This window comes from Oryctolagus cuniculus, chromosome 18 (genome assembly GCF_051225735.1).
Source record: "Oryctolagus cuniculus isolate XC-2025 breed Fujian yellow rabbit chromosome 18, ASM5122573v1, whole genome shotgun sequence".
NCBI classification, from domain to species: domain Eukaryota; kingdom Metazoa; phylum Chordata; class Mammalia; order Lagomorpha; family Leporidae; genus Oryctolagus; species Oryctolagus cuniculus.
The window spans coordinates 49,644,259-49,666,502 of NC_142884.1; the positions used below are offsets into that span (position 1 = coordinate 49,644,259).

Consider the following 22,244-nt stretch of genomic DNA (forward strand, 5'->3'; position numbering starts at 1 on the left):
GACCATAGCAGAGAGCAGCCAGGACTAGAACCAGCACCCATATGGGATGCTGGCGCTTCAGGCCAGGGCGTTAACCCTCTGTGCCACAGCATCGGCCCCAATGCCACACCATTATCTGGCTTGCACAGCAGAAGTCTGTTACAATTCATTCATTTCTCTGTATATGATGTTCCTTTCCTCCAGCTGTCTTCAATGTTTTCACATTGTGTGTTTAGTGTGTATGTTATTGTTTAAACTTAGTTGAGGTTCTCTGAGTTTCTTGCTTTGGATCTATGCTTTGGTGTCCTTAATTAATTTTGGAAAATTCTCATTTTCTCTCCAAATATTTTTTCTTCCTGTTCTTCCTACCCTCTCATTCTGAGATTCCAGTAATATGGATGTTGTGCCATTATATATTATCAAGTGCTCTTGGATCCTTTTTTCTGATTTATTTTCCACTCCTTTTTCACTTTTTGATTAAGCTGAGAAATGAATGCCCAGCTTCAAGTTCACTCAGTGTTTCCTCAGTTGTGTAAAAATCTACTGGTTTATCCTATACAGATATTTATCATCAGTTACTAATTTTTAAGAAAATTTTCTAACATTTACTTCATTCTTTTAGTTCCTATCATTCTGCTGAAATTAGCCATCTGTTCATGTAAGCTTCCATGTAGTTATTTTAAATTCTCAGTCTGTTAGTTCTGACAAGTAAGTTATCTCTGAATCTACTTCTGATGATTGCTTTCTTTTTTACTAATTGGTCTGTCTTGCTTTTTTGTGCACTTGCAATTTCGAATTCAATGGTTGATTCCATATGTAAGAAAGTGGATACTAAAGAAAATGGGATTTATCACTGTAGATTCTTGCCTTTTCATCTGCTAGAATGACAGTAGGGTGTGGGTGTGAGTTGGGTGTGTGTGTGTGTGTTTGTATTGGGTGAGTCAGGTCAATCTAGAAAGAGGCAAGCAGGGTTTGGGTACTGTCATCCAAAGGTTATCTTAAGGGGACCACCTGTTACAGATTCTTCCAGTGTTACCTTGTGTAGTATGTTTTGTGAAGTTTGGTTTTCTGAAAAGTTTACCCAATGTCTTCTTCCACTCTCTGCTTTAGGCCTGCCCTGTGCACCTGCCCTTCAGTTAGAGTCTTTGCCCACACATTCATCATGCAGAGTGCTGGTACCTAGTACTTTGTTAACTCAGTGGTGTCATCCAAGAGTGATTTCTCTTGTCCTTGCCAGTCTCAACATTACGGAGGTGGAGGTTGGTATTTCTCCATGATTCTCACCCTCCCAAGCATCGAACGATTTCCAGTTATCTTACCCCAGGACAGTTCCATGTGGCTCTCCCACAGATGCAGTATTTTAAATTGTTACTTTTCCTCAGGCTCAACAAGTCTTCAACAGTGCCCTGAGGGAGACAAATGCTGGTGCTCTTTCCACATCCATAGACTTTGTTCACTGGAGAGGGAACTGAGGAGGGCTTCATGCTTGCATTGAAGGCAGGTTATCTCTGGTCTTAGAATATGCCCACAGTCTTTCTCATGAGCACAGGATAGAGGTCCATGGACAAGAGGCTGCCATGGTGTAAACTCCCTCTAGGGCCTCTGATTCCCAGGAATGTTTTATTCCCACACTAGCCCACATTTGGGCCTTCGCACTTGATCTCACTGTTAAAGTAATTCTACTCCTGTATGTGATAACCCCATGTTCTACCTGTAAGTGGAAGGTAAGCCAATGCTCTCATACTCCCTCCTCTCAAAAGTGCATGACTTCCCTTAGAATTCAGATCATCATTTGCCTTGCAAACTAGGTGGTTGACTGGTATAGGAAAAGTTATGATTTTGAGGATAATTCACTTTTCCTTTGTAATAAAGTTGGGAAAGATACACGTTAGAGCTTTTCACATCAGCAGAATCTAGAAACCACCCTTGAGATTCTGAAAAACGGAATGGCACTTCAGAGATTCATTCCAAGATTGTCATTAACTGGACCTGAGGTGGTTCAGGCTACAGAAAGGATTCAGAAGAGCTGTTGGGAGACAGCCCAAGGGAGGGGCCTGGAAGGCCACTGTGGATATTGGGGAAGGTATTGAAGAGCTGGCCTATGTCAGCAGAAGCCATGCAACATTGCCACAGGATCACCATGCAGCCTCTCCCTCTTCACCTTCCAGGTGCATTCTCAGCCTATGACACCTCCCTCTCCAAAGGAAGCTCCAAATTGAGGTGAGGGACAATCCACTCTGACCACACCAGATCCTATTGTAAGTTTTCAGGACCCAGAAATATGGAGCAGCTCCAGGATCCCCCTTAGGACACCCAAGAGCCCAGCATGCCAGACTCTTCTCCCAGAGGCCTAGCTATCCATGGAAGGGGCACAATCCTACTGATGGTTCCTCTTTTCATCCTTCTGTCTCTGAGGAAGATGGATTAAGTTCCAGATGAAGACGCAGACACTGATTCGATCTCCCAAAGCCCCTTTATTCCACAAATTAAGACCAAAAGTACCTGTGTCCCCTTTCCTGGCTTCTGCCCTCTCCATACCCCCCACCAGACAATTTCCCAGATTTCACAGTAAATGTCTCTTGGGCCTACAGACACCTGCTGCAGAATATGCCTGTCTCGGCTCCTCCAGGGTCCTCATGTCAGCTCCTCCCATTCACAGCTCAGTGTTTTCTGTCTGCTGTGACTTCACTGGCTCTTAGGCGCTGAGCTCAGTCCAGAAGGCCACTTCCTTGTCTTTCAGCTTCTGGGCTTCCTGGGTGGCAGCTCCAATCTGCAGGTATCCTTCCTTGTGGTCGTATGCTGGCCAGTGAGGAAGCCCCTTTCCATTGGGGTTTCTGGGAACAATCAAACAGAAATCCCCTCAAAATGATGTGTAATCCCAATGAACATCTGAGAATAACAGAGGCCCATCCTGGGTTATCTTTCACAAGAGGCTCATACATCTCCAGGAAAGAGAATTTCACCACCCACTGAGACTGCTGTTTTAGCAAACTCTTATTTTTAGAGTTCTATGGTCATGGTAACTGTACTTCAATCACTCGAACTTTAGAAGTTATCCCTTCCCAATAGATATGCCCTACCCCAACCAGGCCTCTACTCCACCAGCCTCACCCATTCCGAGCAAAGTTGGCCCAGAATTTCATCATCATCTTGCTCAGTTGGATCTCCTCTTCTGAGACACCCTCTGTGGCAAAGAAGAAAAATCCTTTGTAACTCAAAGTGCGGAGCATGGACAGCAGCAGCAGCATTACTTGGGAGCTTGTTAGAAATACAGTCTTGGCTCTTACTCCACCCCTCCTGTGTCATCATCTGCATTTTCATAAGATCCTGGTTAATTTATGTGGACTTTAAGTTTGAGAATGGCTAACCCAGGACTCAGCAATGGGCATGTAGTCCCCACACAACCCAGCTGCCTTTGGTTTCTGCGTCCACCTGCCTGAATCTCCCCACAGAATCACAACAGCACATCCCAGGGTTGCCACTATTGCATCTTCACATCTAAGAGTTACTCTGTCTTTGGTCTTTTATCCATATCTTACATACACTCACATTTTCATAGAATCTGAAAATCAATAAGGTTGCAAGATTGCAAAGGAGTCACCCAACAAGGAGATGCCTGGCAGCACTGGGGTGTCATGAACAGTCATAAGGGGTCACAATCCCCTGTTGCTGCTTAAAGTTAAGGTATGGAAGATATTTCTAAAAGATTTTCTTTATTTTATTTTTTAAAAGATTTATTTATTTGTTTTTAAGAAAACTTTTATTTAATAAATATAAAAATTTGAAAGTACAACTTTTGGATTATGGCAGTTCTCCCCCCCATAACCACCATCCCACCCACAAACCATCCCATCTCCTACTCCCTCTCCCATTCCATTCTTCATTAAGATTCATTTCTAAAAGATTTTCTTTAAATAGTTTAACTTAAACTATTAACTTTAAATAGTTTAAACTTAAAAATCTATGAGATAGAGATGTGTGTGTGTGTGTGTCTACACTGATTAGACCTGATTCAAGGTTATTGGCCAATACTATGCTTATTCTTATCCATATTCTGATATGCTCCTGTGGGTGGGAAATCAAACAGAGGCATTCTCACCAGAGAGCAAGGCCATATAGGAGACCTATCATAAGCCTTACTAATATCTAAGGCCTGGGCTCTGAGAATGATTCTGAGGGCACATGAATACACATCCTCCTTCATGTGAGAAGGGGAAAGTTTGTGGACTTCCCAGTGTGGTCCAACCCCATTACAATAAATTGGAAAAGAGAAATAGAGAAGGACAACTTGCTCAGAACCACTAAACCAAGATTAGAACCCAGACCTTCAACTCCAAGCTCATAGCCAAAAAAAGAGTATTTACCTGTGAAAAGTGGAATCCCAAAGACAGAGTAGAGCTCATCCCCATGATCTCCCATCACCGTCACAGGTTTCATATCTGATGAGAAGCTCGGATGATACTGAAACTCATACATGTAGGTGGGGGCTCTAGCATCTGAGAAAACACAGATCCACACACAGTTCATGTTACCAGATATACACTTGAAAGGTACCTAAGTCTCCATTTCTGCAGGAAAACCCTGGTTAAGCGCATAGTAAAGAACGGAAAGACCAGTGACTTGCTTAAGGCTGCATAGCTGGTTGAAGTGGAAGGAGAATTTGAGCAAGATATATGTTGAATAGAGGAATGAAAGTTGAAAACATGACTCAACCCATTTAATATGGTTCTCATTACAGGGACCCTGAATTCATATAAACCCCTTTGCCTCCTGATGCAGTCACACAATGGAAAAGACCTTTATTTATTTTTTTATTTTTTTTTACAGGCAGAGTGGACAGTGAGAAAGAGAGACAGAGAGAAAGGTCTTCCTTTGCCGTTGATTCACCCTCCAATGGTTGCCGCAGTCGGTGTGCTGCGGCTGGCGCACCACGCTGATCAGAAGGCAGGAGCCAGATGCTTCTCCTGGTCTCCCATGCAGGTGCAGGGCCCAAGGACTTGGGCCATCCTCCACTGCACTCCCAGGCCACAGCAGAGAGCTGGACTGGAAGAGGGGCAACCGGGACAGAATCCGGCGCCCCGACCGGGACTAGAACCTGGTGTGCCGGCGCCGCTAGGCGGAGGATTAGCCTATTGAGCCACGGCGCTGGCCTGGAAAAGACCTTTACATCCAGTTCATATCAGTTGTATTTCATTGCTAACAAACTACTGTTCATTCAACTGTCTCATTCACTCCATCCTAGGTTCTTTGGCCTCTTCCACCTTCCACCTGGAATGAGGCAGCAGAAGGCCCTCACTTGATTCCAGCTCCCTGATCTTGGGCTTCCCATACCCAAGAACCCAGAGAAATATACATATAATTCTATTGTTTATAAATTACCAAGTGTGTAGTCTCCTGTTATAACAGCATAAAACGGACTAAGATATGGTTAAAGATTTATGTAAGTAAGGCTGATCACCATGTTATTCAGAATAACAAAAAATGAGCTTCCAGCATATATATCCAATAGGGAAGAATTACTAAATTATAATGCACTAATCTATGGAATAATGGATGATTTTGATGGATTTTCATTAATATTAAGGAAATCTCAACAACATAGTGCTATATGAACAAAAACATAATGTAAAATTGATTTTAAGTTATATATGACATGGGAAATCATCACAAGAAATTACAGAAAAATTGTAGCATATACTTCTCTATACAAATAACATCTGGTTTCTTTTTTGTGTGTACCCAAATCTTAACATTATAAAATGGTAATTTATAAATATTATACTCAGAAAGATTTTTTTATCAAAGACAATGAAACAAAAAAATGAAAGTTTATAAATTCTCATACTTCTGGAAGAAGACTCTAAACTCAGAATCATGAAATACCAGATGAAAACATAAGTCCATTTATGGTGGGAACAGCAAGAGATGCTGGGGGCACCATAGGTCAGACATGTAGCAGGAAATACAAACAAAATTTATAGAACAGATTTGACCTCAGGCTGCCCTTGGCTAGAGGGTTTTATCCAAACTTCAGAAGTGGGAAGTAATAATTAGAGCCTATAGACTAATGTACTGAGGGGTATTATGGTACATACTGGATCAGCTTTGGTTAGTTTATTAAATTAACATTTACAAAGTCTTGAATGTAAAAACCTTCCCAGCATAGGTAGAGAAAAGAAAGGTGTGCATCAGGGACCTAGTCTATGCCTTGAGAGTAGGTGAATGAGAGCAGATAGAAAAGAAGCATCCTGTGAGGGTCCCCAACTGCCACTCAGATGGAGAACCCTCCTCTGCAGTTAAGCTCATGCATCTGTAAACTCACACCCCACTCATCAGCTTGAGTCAGTGTGGAAAGTAGCATGGTTGACGCTGTCCTGGCCCTCAGCTTGCCCACACCTGCACACACCAGGATTAACAAATGCCAGCCGAAGACACTGACATCTCCAGCCCCTTCTTGCCTACACCTGCTGCTGCCTTCTCCTTTTGACCTTATTGGGCCTGGATATTTCTCCTAATCTTGTGCTTGGCTTCCATTCTCCCTCTACCTCCAGTAGTTAACAAGTCAGTTTGCAACTAGCTCTGATCTAGGAAATCTTCCAAGGCCCAACCTCTGATATTTGCCCTCTACCCCCTCACTCCCCATCATAAGGAGCTCCTGTAGCAGATGCTGGTGGTGCTTCACCAAATTCCTCTATTTCTGGGCATGTTGGGCTAATTTGCACCTCCAGTGATGGTGGCTCTTTGCCTGAGGAGCTTCTCCGGTCTCTAGAGACCACTCTGCTGCCTGTGTGTGCAAAAGAGCAAAGCACTAGGAAACTTCCACCATTTGGAACAGTCTTCACCCAGTTATCAAGGGAAATGGTGGCTGATACCTCAGCCCCCTTGCCATGTGGCTGGGGTGACCATGAGATGTGTCTTCTGTTTGCCTCCCAAACCCCCTAGCTCCGGTTGTCCACCACGGACATTTGCTTGATATTGATCAGTTTCCATTTGTTTCCTGCTGTGTCACTTCCTTGTCTCCCTACTGGTGTTTTCTCAAAGAAACTACTGGCTTTGGGACCCTTTCCCTAGAATCTGCTACTGACGGAAACTAACAGGGAAAAACGCTCCACTCCACGTCGTATGGACTCGGCCTTTCAAGCCTCACCTGCACCATTTTCCACATCTGTCTATGCTGGCAGCTAGCCAAGAGGGGCCAACGTCCCTCTCCAATAAGACCTCTAGGACTCACCTCTGTGGTGACGGGCCACAATGACAGAGGGGACACCAAATAACACATCTCCAATCAAGTCCAGGAACAAGTCTTTCTTTTTAACAGGGTCATCTGTTGCTCCTAAATACTTCTCAATGGCCACTGGAGTCAGTTCTTTAGAGATGTTCTGAAATGGACCAAAAGAGTGACCACTCCACCCCACCCCTCTGGTGAGCAGCCAATGGTCAGTCCCTACAGCCCTGTGCACGCAGAGGTGCTGTGGGGGAGGGAGACAAATAGAGGCAGAGCCTCAAAGTCTCACTTCTTCCACTTAATTAACCTGTGATTTGAAGAAGGCTCCCGTCCCTTAGTTGAAAGTCCCATTTTTCCCTAGACTCTTACAACAATGGGGTAGGATTTCCACAAGAGTTCTGTGGCCGTCTTCTGGTCCAGCTTCCCTTCAGAGAGTGGATAGCCCATCATCTGTTAAAAAGATGGTTAAGCAGTGTCATTCACTAGGAATTGACAGGCAGAAACAAACTGAGCAACAAACCAAACCAAGGCACTGTGAAGGTCCTCTGATTCTGTTGAACACTGAAGGGCCTGGATCTTTAATGAATTTGGCACAAATAAGTCAACGGATAGCAAATTGGATTAGGAAAGAAGTTCAGCAGGATCTGTGCCAATGTTTGCTGTGTGTGTGTGTGTGTGAGTGTGTGAAGCCAAAGTCCCTGTCTTTATGGCTTTGTCCCACAGCATAACTGAAGAAATCCTGAAGAGAAAACTACAGAACTCTCAGCACACAATGACTCTGTCTGGGCCTCCACATTCAGAAACTTCACTCAGGGCCGGCTCTGTGACATAGCAGGTAAAGTCACTGCCTGCCGTGTTGGCATCCCATATGGGCACTGGTTCAAGTCCCGGCCGCTCCACTTCCGATTCAGCTCTCTACTATGGACTGGGAAAGCATTAGAATATAGCCCAAGTCCTTGGGCCCTTGCACCCACGTGGAAGACCTAGAAGAAGCTCCTGGCTCCTGACTTCAGATCTGCCCAGCTCCAGCTGTTGCAGCCAGTTGGGGAATGAACCAGCAGATGCAAGACCTCTCTCTCTCTCTCTCTCTCCCCCTCTTCTTCTCTCTCTGTGTAACTCTGACTTTCAAATAAATAAATTAATTTTTTAAAAAAGACTTCACTCAAGTCTAATACAGCTCCTAGAAGCTAAAAGCCATGGCCCCAGGATGACCTTAGCTTCCTTTATGACGCCTGCCTGAGGGGCCGACTTTGTGGAATAGCGGTCAAAGCTGCCACCTGCAAAGCCGGCATTCAATATGGTGCCGGTTCAAGTCCTGGCTTCTCCACTTTCAATCCAGCTCCCTGCTGATGTGCCTAGGACAAGCATCGGAGGATGGTGCAAGTGTTTGGATCCCTGCCATCCATGTGGGAGAACCAGAAGAAGCTCCTGGCTTCAGTCTGGCTCTGCCCTCACTGTCACTGTCCCTGTCGGAAGTAAACCAGCAGATGGAAGAACTCCCTCTGTCTCTCGTTGTCTCTGTATTACTCTGACTTTCAAATAAATACATTGTTTTTAAAAGATGTCTGCCTGAAAACTCAATGCTGTCAGGCAAAATAACTGTTTGCTCTTGACTAAACCTGATAACAGACAGAGAGGCCTCTGTATCTGAGGCTGGATATTTTATAAACAAAAGAGATTTCTTTAGCCCACAGTTCTGGCAGCCAAGGGCACAGCACCAGGACCTGCTCTGCTCTGGTGAGGGCCTTGAGCTAATCATATCAGGGCCGTTGATATCATGATGAGAACACGTGAGTGAGGGTGAGATCCCATGGCAAGTCAGGAAACCACAGATATTCAGGGACCAGGTCTGTGTTTCTATCTCCCTCTCTCTCAGGAACAAACCAGCCTCCCATGGAAGTGCATGAATCCCTCCCAATGGCAACACAGCCTGCGATCTAACCACCTTGCCCTTCACCCTGCATCTTAAATGTTTCACAGCTTCTCAGCATCACTGCACTGAGGAGGTCCTCACTTCCAACACATGAATGTTTGGGCACACGATCAGAATGATCCACACCACGGCAGCTCCTGCATGCTCTCTTAGAGCAGTTTCTTTAGAAAGTTTCCATTTGTACTTCCTTTCTCTGTGCTTTGAGTCAGAACTGTTTCCTCCAGGACCTGACAGCCCAATTATTAAAATGCTAACACTCTTAATCTCCTAAGACATGACCTCCTGGTGGTTGTGCAAAGAAAAAGGCCTAACGTCACCTGAGACCTTAATTCAGTTTACCCCATTGCACCCTGCCATAAATGTCAAAGAAGGTCTCTTTTTGCCCAGAATAGCGAGGATCAACAAGCCCAAGCAGCCTAGACACAGGGACAAACCCTGCCTCACATCCCCTGCGTCTTCCCCTTAGCACAGCCGAGCCTTGCCTTGCTCTAGGATTTGAGGCCAGTTTGCCCTGGATTATTTTCACCAGTGCAGTGGTTTAGTGAATAAAAACTGTCTTAATGCTTTAATGACTATCTTACTTTTAAAAATTCTCTGTCACAGGAAAAAACCCTCCTTGGGGCTGGCGCCATGGCACACTAGGTTCGTTCTCCGCCTGCAGTGCCAGCATCCCATATGGGCACCAGTTCTAGTCCCAGTTGCTCCTCTTCCAGTCCAGCTTTCTGCTGTGGCCCAGGATAGCAGTGAAGGATGGCCCAAGTGCTTGGGCCCCTGCATGGCATGGGAGACCAGGAAGAAACGCCTGGCTCCTGGCTTCGGATCAGCACAGCTCTGGCAGTTGTGGCCATTTCGAGAGTGAACCAATGGAAGAAAGACCTTTCTCTCTCTCTCTCTCTCACTGTGTAACTCTACCCATCAAATAAATAAATAAATAAAAATCTTTTAAAAAAAAACCTCCTTGCCTTCTAGAAGTCAACTTTGACTCAAGAAAAGCACAGTTCTCTGAGTCTTTCCAACGAGGTGGGAAGAGCAAGTGTGAGGTTTCTGGGCACCCCTGCATACAGCTCAGGTGAGAAGCCGTCGGGCCCCAAGCCTCACTCTCCCTCTCCAGCACATCTTCAGTTTGCCCTTCCCAGAGTGATTATCTTTGCAGGTCTTCCCAGCCTTCTCTCATTTCAGGATTCGTCAACTGGGGGACAATCAAACAATGTTTGGGCAGAGGGGTTCCTAGGATTAGGCACCCCAGGGGACAGTTGAGCCAACCCAGAGATTTCCACAGAAACATCCACTTGTCAGAAGGGGGCAGTTCCCAGTGTCCCGGGACTCAAGGGCAGCTTAGAGAAGGAGGGCTCCTGTAAGCAGAGGGGGGAGGGGTGGAGAGTGGGAGGCCTGCACATTCTCACCGTTGGAAGGAGCCAGCCGAACTCTTGCTTGTTGATTCCCACAATGTAGGGGACCCTGTTGAATCTCTTGTCTGCCAGAATCTCTTCAGGCGCCTTTGGCAACAGCACCCCATCAACCACAGTGAGTGGAAAGGGGTAGCTCTGAGAAAGAGAGAGCAACACAATGTCTGTCATTCCTGTTTCCCAGGTAACACCCACCTCCCCCTCTCTGCCTCTGTGTGAGTGAGCCCAGCACCATGGACCTGAAGCTCCAGGTCCTACCAAAGAGGATGGAGTCTCTGTGCCCACAGAGGGTAGAATGCTGACTAGAGGCAATTACTGATAAGGTGATAGATGGGGGCAACCTTCATTCAAATATGGACACATATATATTTATATATACCTACATGTATGTGTATATAAACATATAGTTACTTATATATTTATTTATATGCTATACATATATTTTAATGTATTTTATTTATAAAGCATAGTTACACAGAGAGAGAAATACAAATAGAGATATCTTCCATTCACTGTTTACTCCCCAAATGGCCTGAACCAAAACCAGGAGCTAGGAACTCCATCTGGGTCTCCCACGTGGATAGAAGCTGTTCAAGTACTTGTGCAATCTTCCACTGCTTTCCCAGGTACATTAGCAGGAAGGTTGATCAGAAGTGGCGCATCCAGTACTTAAACTGGGGCTCATTTGGGATGATGGAATTGCAGGCAGTGGCTTAACCCATTGTGCCATAACACCAACCCATATGTACATATTTCACTCTAAAGTGTGAATGTATACAAGGAGTCTTCACAAAGTTCATGGAAAGTATATATTTGAAAGTCTTGGCATGAGTTTTAAAATATTTCATAACAAAATAGATTTATATTTCATTTTATTTTCTAAAAGGTTTTTCAATGTTTTATTTTTGTATAATTTAAGAGCAGACAAGTAGAGATAAAGAAGCAGACAGACTCAGAAAAAGAGAAAGAGAGATCTTCTATTCAATAGTTCACTACTCAAAGGCTTACAACATCCAGGGCTGGGCCAGGCCAAAATCAGGTCAATCCAGGTCTTCTAGTTGGTGGCGGGGATCCAAGTACTTGAACCACCACCTGCTGCCTACAGGGTGCACATTACCAAAATGCCAGAAACAGAAGCAGAACTAGGACTTGAAACTAGAAACTGTGATAGGGAATGCAAGGGTCCCAAGTAATTTCTTGGCCACTGTGCCAAACACTTGGCTAACCAAGAACTTTTCAAATAACTAATTCAATAGAGGCAAGGGAACTTGTCTTGAAACAAGAAAGAGCATCATTTAAGAGGGGGTAACAGGCTGTAACTTTGTATTTAGGGGTAAGTTTGACAGCACATGAGGCATGAGAGTGGGAGGGCAAGCGGAGGAGAAGATGGTAGAGGCAGAGGCAGGGAGGGCTGAGTGGGGCCGTGACTTCAGTAATGAGAACTGCAGTTTTGGCCATCGTCCACTCAGTGGTTACAGTGGCCGCCCGGAGCGGGTCATGGCATGGGTTCGCTTGGGTTGGGGAACTCAGGGCATCCCTTCTCCTCTCTCTCTCACACACCGCATGTCCTGTCCCTCAGCAAACCCCAGCAGCTATTCCTTCAAAAGTGCCCAGACTCCAACGCTGATCTCCACCCAATGCCATGGCTTAGTGTAAATGGCAGCACCCGTGCCTGGACTAGTGCGGTGCAGGGGCCCTCCAGCTGCCCCCTCTCCATGGTCTGTGCCCACAGAGCAGGCAAAGAAACTTTGGAAATTCTTTTCTTTTTTAAAGAAGATTTATTTATTTATTTAGAAGGCAGAGTAATAGAAAAAAGAGGGAGAAACAGAGAGTGATTTTCTTTCACTCCCCAGATGGCCCACAACATATGTGGCTGGGCCATGAACTCCAGTCAGGTCTCCCATATGGCACAGGCCCAAGTACTTGGCATTGTCTGCCTCCTTCCCAGGTCCTTTTGCAGGAAACTGGATCAGAAGCAGGGTGGTCTGAACTAAAAACAGGCACTCCAATACCGTAAGCTGTCATGGCAAGCACCAGTTTAACTTGCTGCCCCATAATGCCCACCCCATGGTAATTCTAAGATCACATCGCTATTGTGCACAAAACCCTCTGAAGACTTCCCATCTGATACCAAATCATAATCAAAATTCCTTTAATGACTACCTCTCACCTCCCACCTCCTATTACCTGTTCAGCTTCCAGTCTGTTGTCTCTGCTCACTCCCTCTACTGTAAGCACAGTGGCTCCCAACCTCAGGGCCTTAGCACCTGCTGTTCCTGCTGTCTAGAATACTCTTCCTCTAGTTTTCCTGACTTCCTTCTTTCCCCTCAATCTAGACTCAAATGTAACCTCTTAATTAAATTTAAACCACTGACCCTACTGATTAAATTCAAACCACTGAAAAACTCTATCTCATTTCTCACTTTTTCTCCTTTACTCTGACAATCATCAAACACAGTACATATTTTATATTTTTCTCTCATACAAAACCCTTGGAAATGGAAGGCTCCAAGAAGGCATAGATTCATACCTATTTCAGTGTTATTTGCCCAGCTCCTAAATCAGATCCTGGCACACAGCAAGCACTTAGTTCACCTCTGTTGAGTGATTGAATGAATCTCACTTAGTCCTTACAAAAACTTTTAAGGGAATTGCTGTGATCTCCAGGAGATATAAGAGAGGACAGGATGGTACGATGTAAAGTGTTGTACAGTCAATGTCACCAGAGCCTGGAAAGTCACTGACACGAGGGAGGGATGAAGCAGGAGGCAAGGAGGATGCTGTGGTAGCTCCCAGGGTGCTAGGAGGAGCAACACGGTCTTAGGATTCCCAAAGTCTCTGCCTGCTCCATGGAAACAGACTGTACTATTACCCGGGAGGCCCCTGCACTGCACTAAACCAGGTACGGATGCTGGCGGCTTAGAGCAGGCCATAGCCATGAGGCCGTGAGCAGTAGCTGGAATCAGAGCACTTCTGAAGGCTGGCTGCCTGCACAGCTCATCAACCCTGCGCCTCCTACCCACCCTCCTCAATGAAGGCTCCTGAAGAAACCTCTTATCCAGCATTTCTGCCTCTTCCCAGTGGAAGGTTCCACTTTGGCATCCAACACAGAGCTATGTTAGGGCTCCATGTGTGTGTTGGGTGCGAAGGTTTGCTCAGCCCAGGGGACACAGGGTTGTTGCTAGGCTGGGAGTAAAGGAAACTGGTTCCAGCACGATCACTGGTTTTCCTGGCTGTGTTATGCAGGCAAGTCACCACCCCTCTCTGTGATATACACACAAGGCATGTTGACTCTACTTTTTTCTTTTTCTTTTTTTTTTTTGTTTGACAGGCAGAGTGGATAGTGAGAGAGAGAGAGAGAGAAAGAGAGAAAGGTCTTCCTTTACTGTTAGTTCACCCTCCAATGGCCACTGCGGCCGGCGCACTGCAGCAGGCGCACCATGCTGATCTGAAGGCAGGAGCCAGGTACTTATCCTGGTCTCCCATGGGGTGCAGGGCCCAAGCACTTGGGCCATCCTCCACTGCACTCCCGGGCCACAGCAGAGAGCTGGCCTGGAAAAGGGGCAACCGGGACAGAATCCGGCGCCCCAACTGAGACTGGAACCTGGTGTGCCAACGCCACAGGCTGAGGATTAGCCTATTGAGCCATGGTGCCGGCCAAGGCATGTTGACTCTACTAAGGAGAATCTTTCAACTGTGGATAATCAGAACTTATGGATAACAAGACACAAAACTTGTAATGAAGAAACCAAGATCCTTACCTGTGTGGGGTCTCCAACCAAATCAAGAGTGAAAAATTTCTGTGAAGACAAAGGCAGAGGATGCAGTGAGAAGGTTTCCTGGGCAAAGCTGATCCCCAGGGGCTGCACACCTGAGTGTGGGGAGCAACTTGGACTAGACTAAGTTACTGGAATTAAGACTTATTCTATGCATCTGCTCTCCCACAATATGGCGCTGGGAGAGGAGTAAACTTTTACACAGCTGCCTCCAGTTCGACCAGTAACCTGCAAGAGCTGATCCTGCTCCTGATTGGAGGAGAGCAGCGTACTCGGCGTGTGGGTAGCAGAGTTGGGATTGGTGGAAGAGGACTATAAAGGAGGAGAGAGACAACATGCACCAGGAACATCTAAGGGGAACACCCGGATAACATCTGAGCAGCCCCTGAGAGAGCCGGCCGGCGGTGTGCCACTCCCCCGCGGAAGTGGGGAAAGTGGCAGGGGGCCCGCCCCTCCACGGAGGTGGAGGGACGGCAGCCAACCCGGGAAGAACCAGCAGCAAACCCGGGAAGGGCCGAGCAGACAAAAGAACAGCGCAGGGTCCTGTGTCGTTCCTCCACGAAGAGGGGGAGCGACACTGAGGAGTCAGGTGCTCCCTCCCGGTGCTTCCCCGTCTGCTTGAGAGGAAGTGGGCAGGACACAGGCTCCTCCAGGCATGAGCATGGGCACCAGCAAGAACAGGCTAGGCCCTGGGGCCAGTGCTGGGGCCACTGGAGCCCTGGAGAGGCTGTCTCCTGGGCAGACCCACCCCACCTTCACCTCTCTCCCTGGTTCCCTTTGGCAACCATCTCTGTTTTCCCCAGAGGAGTTTCCCCCTCCCAATTTATCTTTAGCTCCAGGAATTCAGGCATCTGCATATGCCTGAAGAGCTCCTGACCCTGAAAGCACACATTTACCTTAGGGATGGTAACATAATTTTGTTAGTCCAACAGAGCTGACCCCCAACAGTTACTAGAATTATTGGGAAAAGTATTTCTACCCAGACAGGATATGTCTACAGTGTTATTATGTTTGATCTCCCCAGGGGACAAATATATCTGCAATGGAAGGCAACACACAGGAGTACAAAGATGAGAGATAGAGACTTAATATTCTACGAGAGTTAATAATATCCTGTGAGATCTGGATCCAGCCGTGCCTGAAACATCCATTCCTTGACATGTATTACCTATAGATTCTAACACATCCCCTTTTCTATTCAAGTCATTTTGAGTTGATTTTTCTCATATTGCATTAGAAAGTCCTGACATATACAGCTTCCCTGAAGCACATCTCACCCCAGACTTCTCTCTGGTGTGTGTTCAACAAGACTACAGTGATGGCAATGTTACACTACAGCCAGCAATCTGATCTGTATGCAGGAAGTGACAAATAAGGCCCCTGTTTTATGAATTGTAGCCCCTCATGCATGTGTGTGTGTGTGTGTGAGAATCAAAAATCATGGAAGTATTTCAATAAGATCTCAGAAAACCTCAGAAGGTTGTCTTAGAGTGTCTGATTCTCCAGATTTTCCCAAAGTGACCAAGATTTCCCTTACAAGCTGGGTCCTCTTGCTTCATTTGGAGAATTGCTGAAATATTTGCTTCTTTCAATGTATTATAAAGAAGCTGTGTTTTAATTATTCAGCATCTTGGTCACCTTATTTGAGTCTAGTGAACTGTGGCTAAAGCCCGAGCCCACACTGGACACGACCCATGGACATAGCCCAGTGATAGAGCCTGTCCTGAGGGTAAAGGAGTATCTGCAGGTATCCACCTAAATACAGAGTTTAGGCTCAACCTGAGCCCACCTAACAGAATAGCTCCATTGGCCCTGGATGCTCTGGGTGTTTGTCCTGCTCAGAATCCATCAGTCTGTAAATGTTGCCTCCCTAAGAGCAGCCTGGCTGGCCATAATGAATGTGTCCTCTATATACTCCCAAGACATTTAACCTAGTAAGTCTATGACTGTGTTTCTTTGTGCACAGTTCTTTGCTTACAGGGCATATGTTCAATTCATTACTGTACTAGAGCCCCAGGAACTCCCTAACCTCATTATGCTTTTGATGAATGGGTGGAGAGATGGATGAATGGTGGAGTTGTTCAATAGGTGGAATATAAATGTATCACATGGATATGTGGAAGATAGCAATTAGAATTGATGGGTGGATCATTACTTTTAGAAGAATGGATGATGGAATACAGATATATGGTGGCTGGCTGATGGTTAGACTGAAAATAGATGAATGAATCCTGGGAGAATTGATATTAGATTGATGGAGGGATTTCTATGGATAATCAGAAGATAACTATTGGCTGCATGGAAGAATGGGTGGATGGATGGATAGGTGAAAAAGGAATAAACATGCTTATGGATGGTACATTACTGTTTTTAGATACTATAATCAAATACCTGAAGGAGGCCAACTTTGTAAAGATCTTGCATTTTGAGACTGAAAGTTAAAATAGTATAGCACTGACTCTGAGGGCTACACAGCAAATAGTGGGAATGTGTTTGTAGCAAGGGATCATATCACCTAAAGAGAAGTCAGAGAGCAATTTATGGGTCAGACTCACTCTTGTAACAACTTGCTCTCGCAAGAGCTCAAGTGTCGCTCAAGTGATATTATCCTGATGGCTGCTGCTCCACTGGCCTAAAAAGACATTTTACCGGGCCCTGCCCCTTCGAGATTTCTCTCTCTCTCTCCCTGTCTCTCTCTCTCTCTCTTTTGACAGGCAGAGTTAGAGAGAGAGACAGAGAGAAAGGTCTTCCTTCCTTTGGTTCACCCCCAGATGGCTGCTACCACTGGTGCGCTGCGCCAATCCAAAGCCAGAAGCCAGGTACTTCCTCCCGGTCTCCCATGCGGGTGCAGGGCCCGAGAACTTGGGCCATCCTCCACTGCCTTCCCGGGCCACAGCAGAGAGCTGGACTGGAAGAGGAACAACGGGACAGAATCCGGCGCCTCAGCTGGGACTAGAACCCGGGGTGCCGGTGCTACAGGCGGAGGATTAGCCTAGTGAGCCACAGCGCTGGCCTCACACTGTCTCTTAATACCACCACCTTGGGGACCCAACTTCCAACATGTACACCCTTGGGGAAACACTCAAATCATATCCAAACCATAAATATGGCTATTCTGTATTCACACTTGAAGCTGTATCAAAACATCTAGAAACCTAGTCACTATTGGGTTATAATTTAGATATTTTCTTAATCATTCAAGATAAATTATGACAACTTTCTGAAAATCTATGTACCTAACAACTCCATCACAAAATGAAGAATGGCCGTTGCTTCTGGAATATGGAACTAGTAATTTATTTAAAATATACCCGTAAACAAGAATGGCAAAATGCTAAGTTTTTATAAAGGTAAGGGATTATTGTGCAATTTTTCTTCATATTATTTTTGTTTTTTTGACATTTAAAATATCTCACAAGTTTGGTTTGTGATTATTATATAATTACAATTTTATCATGTTATTTTTAGATGTTTTAGACACTTGATCAATTTCACAATAAAAAAAGGGAAAAAAATGAAATTCTTAATTCAGATCCAAAAGCTGACACTGCCCCCAGGAGTTGAGAAAATTCCTCAGGTAGTTTTAAAGGGCAAGAGAACAACTGAAATAATGAAATGTGGGGCCAAGTACACAGGGTGGGGGCCACTTGCATGGGAAGACGTACCATTTTCTGTGTTACCTCCAAGAGTTCTTTCTCTGTCTTCTGGCGCAGGCAGTGGATCATGACAGCCGAGGTGGTGGTTTCACAACCAGCGGTGATAGCAATTTGCTGCAGAGATCATAGAGAACAGCAGAGTTCAAGAGCAATGTCCCCTCCCTCCATGAGAATACAAAGAGGTGTTCTGTCCCAGGCCCAACCTCTGAGGACAGCAGAAATACCCTAGACCAGCAGGTATGGGTTCTGAGTTCCACATGGTGTTGCCTTTTATACATTTGAATTGAGACCTGAATCAATTACACAATCTCTACAACTCAATTATGCCTAAGGGCACGAAGAGCATGGATTCCTGAATTCCAGTCTTGTTTCAAATCCTGTCTCCTTCACTTACTGGCTATTTGGCGTCAGGCATGCCACTTCATCTCTTGTGTCTCAATTTCTCCACCATATGTGGTGGGGATAGTGACTGTCCCTCCCTTTTATGACAGATTAGTACACAAGAAATACCTAAGAGGGCACTACGTATCTCACACTCTAAAACGTGCAGAATTGTAGCAGGTCTAGATAGCATAACTGACACAAAGCACTTGAGGAAGTACGGGATGTGATGAAAGTGTGATCCCTAAGGGAAGCATCAAAGTGGACATCTCAGTGCATACTTGGTATTTTTCAGTTGAGTGACGTGTTTGTGGCACAGCTAAGAGTTTCCACCTGCAAATTCATGCCTTCAAACTTAAAGCAATAATAGCATCTCCCTAGTGTAGGGGGTCAGCAAAGGCTTTATCAATGGCCAATAGTACATATTTGGGGCTTTATGGACCCTATGGTCTCTATTGCATCTACTCCACTCTGCTGTTGTAATGAAAAGCAAAAAATGAACAGCATGTAAATGAATGAGTGTTGCTGTTATAATAAAATCTTGTTTAGGACACTGAAATTAGAATTGAGTATAAGTATGCAAGTCATGAAATATTATCCTTATCTGATTTATTCAGTAATTTGTAAATGAAAACTAAAAACATCCTTAACTCAAAGGTCATATAAATAGGTACAAATTTAGTCATGGGCCATAGTTCTAAGGCAAGTCACTTAGGACTGTAATTATCCGAGTCCAGAATCTTTTTCTCTCTAAAAAATATATAAAAGGGCTGGTATTGTGTTGCAGTTGATTAAGCCACCACTTGCAGTGCTGGAATCCTATTCAGATTGTTAGTTGAAGTCCCAGCTGCTCTCCTTCCAATCCAGTTAATGCACTTTGAAAAACAGTAGAAGATGACCCAAGGATTTGGGCCCTACCACACATGTAGGAGAGCAGGATGGAGTTGTGGGCACCTGGTTTCAGCTTGGCCCAGCCTCTTGTGGCATGAACCAGCAAATGAAGATCTCTCTCTCTCTCTCTCTCTCTCTCTCTCTCTCTCAAATAACAACAATGTGCAAAATAGAAACCCTGCTAAGGGAGAGGCTCTCTTCACCTGGTCTTAGATCCTTGAGATCAATTTTCTCAGTACACCTCCTGCCCTGACTTTTCTTAGAGGCCATCCTTGATCGAACACAGGGGTATCTAAGCAAAATTGGAACCCTGAGTTTCCATCCTAAGTGATACAGAATTGGAGTGGAGATCTGATCACATGAAAGCCTCATTCTCTATGCAGAGAACAAAGGCTGTCTACTCTGTGGAGCCAACGAGAATTTCTTAAATCCAGGGGTAGATGGGGTGGTCGCATGGACTGGCAGTAAAGTGTAGAAAGAGGAGAAAATGCAGAAGGATAGAGGGGGACTCAAGGAAGGTGGGGCCACAGTGAATGCACCACCTGATAGTCTCTTACAGGATCTGGTACAGAATCAGTGCTTGAAGAGAGTGATAACATACAAGAAGGCTAAGAAACTATCAGATCCCTTTCACTTTGCAAAGTCTTGTTCCTTTTTGTTCGTGAAGCTGAGTTTCATGCCTGTGGCCTCTATTTCCTTTAAAAACAAAAATCCCCTTTGCTTGACTCAATCTTGGTCAAATTCTTATACCTGGACTAAGCTCTTTTGGATGTTTTTATTAGATCAGGCACTACTCCTTTAATGCTTTTGTCACTTAATGTATAGATGACATTTTAGAATTTGCATGATTATGTAATTAGTCTATCTTCTCTATTAGAATGAAAACTTTAAGTAAGGAGGCAGGTGCATGGTTATATCAAAATAATTGTTGAAACTCTGCCATCAGCAAAATGGCTGACCACAAAGGATGAAAACAAAACTAAATAAAAACATTTAATATTAGCTGAAGTATCTGGGGCAGAGTGCAGGAGTATACTAGGAATGTGGCAGCCCCTGGCAGTCCCCACTAGCATCATGGACCCCAAAGCATTTACTGCCGGGGAAGCCTGTAGGTCCCATGGGCTCCAAATCCATTTGGGGAGCTTCTGGGTTATCAAATCTGAGGTACTACCCCAGAGAAAAATCTCAGTCCACACTGTGCCCTCATCCACCCACCGCCTTACATACAGCAGCATCTCCAGATGCTGTCTACCCACAGTCCTCTGAAGCAGCTGAGCCACCAGCTGCAGCCACTCAGTGAATCCCACCCTGCAAAGTAGTAGGACAGCCCCCTCACCCTGTGAAGTGTCTGAGCAGCCCACCCAAACCAGCTCAGCCCACAGAGATCTCAGGGAGCAGAATAATGGCCCTACCCTCTAAAGCTTAGCCTTGGGAAGTAGCCAGGCAACCCTATCCACCTATTCTCAACCCCTGGGAAAAGCTGGGAAAAACACTCTGAACAGAACAACCCCAAGTGCCCCCAAAGGCAGATGTGCAACATTCAGATATTGTTGGGTATCCTATCCAGGCCTACTGGCTAGCTCACCCCTTTCCCACCAAGAGGGCTGCCTCCTAGCTGGAAGAGCAATCCCTAACCCCTTGCATCTTAGACCATGGAGACAGCTGCAGGCATGGCCAAGACTGATTATAACTGAAGATGCTATACAGATACCATATTCATACACCTACTCAACGAATTCCCAGGAGATCATTTACTGCAAGAGCCACCCTATATAGTTGGTGTAGCATCTTATCACCCAAATGCACAAATATCAATGTATGGATACAAGAAGCAAAAGAAAGCAAGTTAACATGATGTCTCCTAGGGAATATAATAATAATAATGTAGCAATGTACCCTCAACAAAAAGGAAATCAGTAAATTTTATAAGAAAGAAACTCAAATGAGTGACATTTAAAGCAATAAGATGTAAGAGAATACAGATGAAAAATTCAATAAAATCACAAAAATTATTATCTGAGAAATTCAGCAGAGAGGGGAGGAGATGAAACAAACAGAAGTCTTGAGTTAAAGAATTCAATAAATCAGAAAGCATTAAGCAAGTGAATATTTTTATTATACATGTTCCAGAAGTAGACAAGAAGAGAAAAGCCTATTCAATTAAATAATACCTGAAAACTTTCCAGATCTTGAGAAAGAGATGGAAAACCATAGTCAGGAAGTTCAAAAGACCCTTAATAGACTAGAATGAAAAAGGTCTTATCTAAGGCATACTGTACTTAAAGTGTCAAAAGTACAAGACAAAGGGAGAATTCTAAAAGCAGCATGTCACAGATAAGCAATTCCCCTTTACCTAACAGTAGGTTTCTCAGCAGAAACCTTACAGGGCAAGAGAGAATGGGATGATTGCCTAAAATGTTCATGAAAAAATGAGATTTAAAAAAGATAAGTTTATTTTGGTACAAAACTATTTGTTGCGATTCTTGCATAGTCATTTCATAATATCCATTTTCCAAAAACATTTTAAAGATCACTCATAAATTATTTAGTCAACTGAATTTTTTAAGTATGTAAAGCAAGTGTATAAATATAATATAAAAAGAGTCTGGTGGCCAGTGCTGTGGCGTAGCGGGTAAAACCAACACTTGCAGTGCTGGCATCCCATATGGGCGCTGGTTTGAGTCCTAGCTGCTCCACTTCCATACAGTTCTCTGCTATGGCCCGGGAAAGCAGTGGAAGATGGCACAAGTCCTTTGGCCCCTGCACCCATGAGGAGAAGCTCCTGGCTCCTGGCTTTGGATTTATACAACTCCAGCCGTTGCAGCCAATTGGGGAGTAAACCAGTGGATGGAAGACCTCTCTCTCTCTCTCTCTCTCTCTCTCTCTCTCTCTCTCTGCCTCTCCTCTCTGTGTGTAATTCTGACTTTCAAGGAAATAAATAAATCTTTAAAAAAAAAAAAAAAGTCCCATCACTCCAGAAAATATTCTTCACGTTAC

General features: G+C 44.8%; 1 protein-coding gene across 2 annotated transcripts in view; it reads right to left on the bottom strand.

Moving 5' to 3' along the window:
- Positions 1 to 2,439: 2,439 nt before the first annotated feature.
- Positions 2,440 to 22,244, bottom strand: part of LOC100341773 (liver carboxylesterase 1) — a 33,949-nt gene continuing 14,144 nt past the window's right edge. Inside the window, exons 7-14 of one of the 2 annotated variants that reach the window (XM_017342231.4) lie at positions 17,985 to 18,089; positions 14,305 to 14,343; positions 10,541 to 10,681; positions 7,574 to 7,654; positions 7,211 to 7,358; positions 4,344 to 4,475; positions 3,091 to 3,163; positions 2,440 to 2,813 (exon numbers count right to left, since the gene is read on the bottom strand). In XM_017342231.4, coding sequence (XP_017197720.4) covers positions 2,675 to 2,813; positions 3,091 to 3,163; positions 4,344 to 4,475; positions 7,211 to 7,358; positions 7,574 to 7,654; positions 10,541 to 10,681; positions 14,305 to 14,343; positions 17,985 to 18,089 — 858 coding nt within the window. In that variant the 3' untranslated portion in view covers positions 2,440 to 2,674. Of the gene's footprint in view, positions 2,814 to 3,090; positions 3,164 to 4,343; positions 4,476 to 7,210; positions 7,359 to 7,573; positions 7,655 to 10,540; positions 10,682 to 14,304; positions 14,344 to 17,984; positions 18,090 to 22,244 lie in introns of those variants that run through there. The other variant, XR_016225031.1, reaches the window with a different exon arrangement.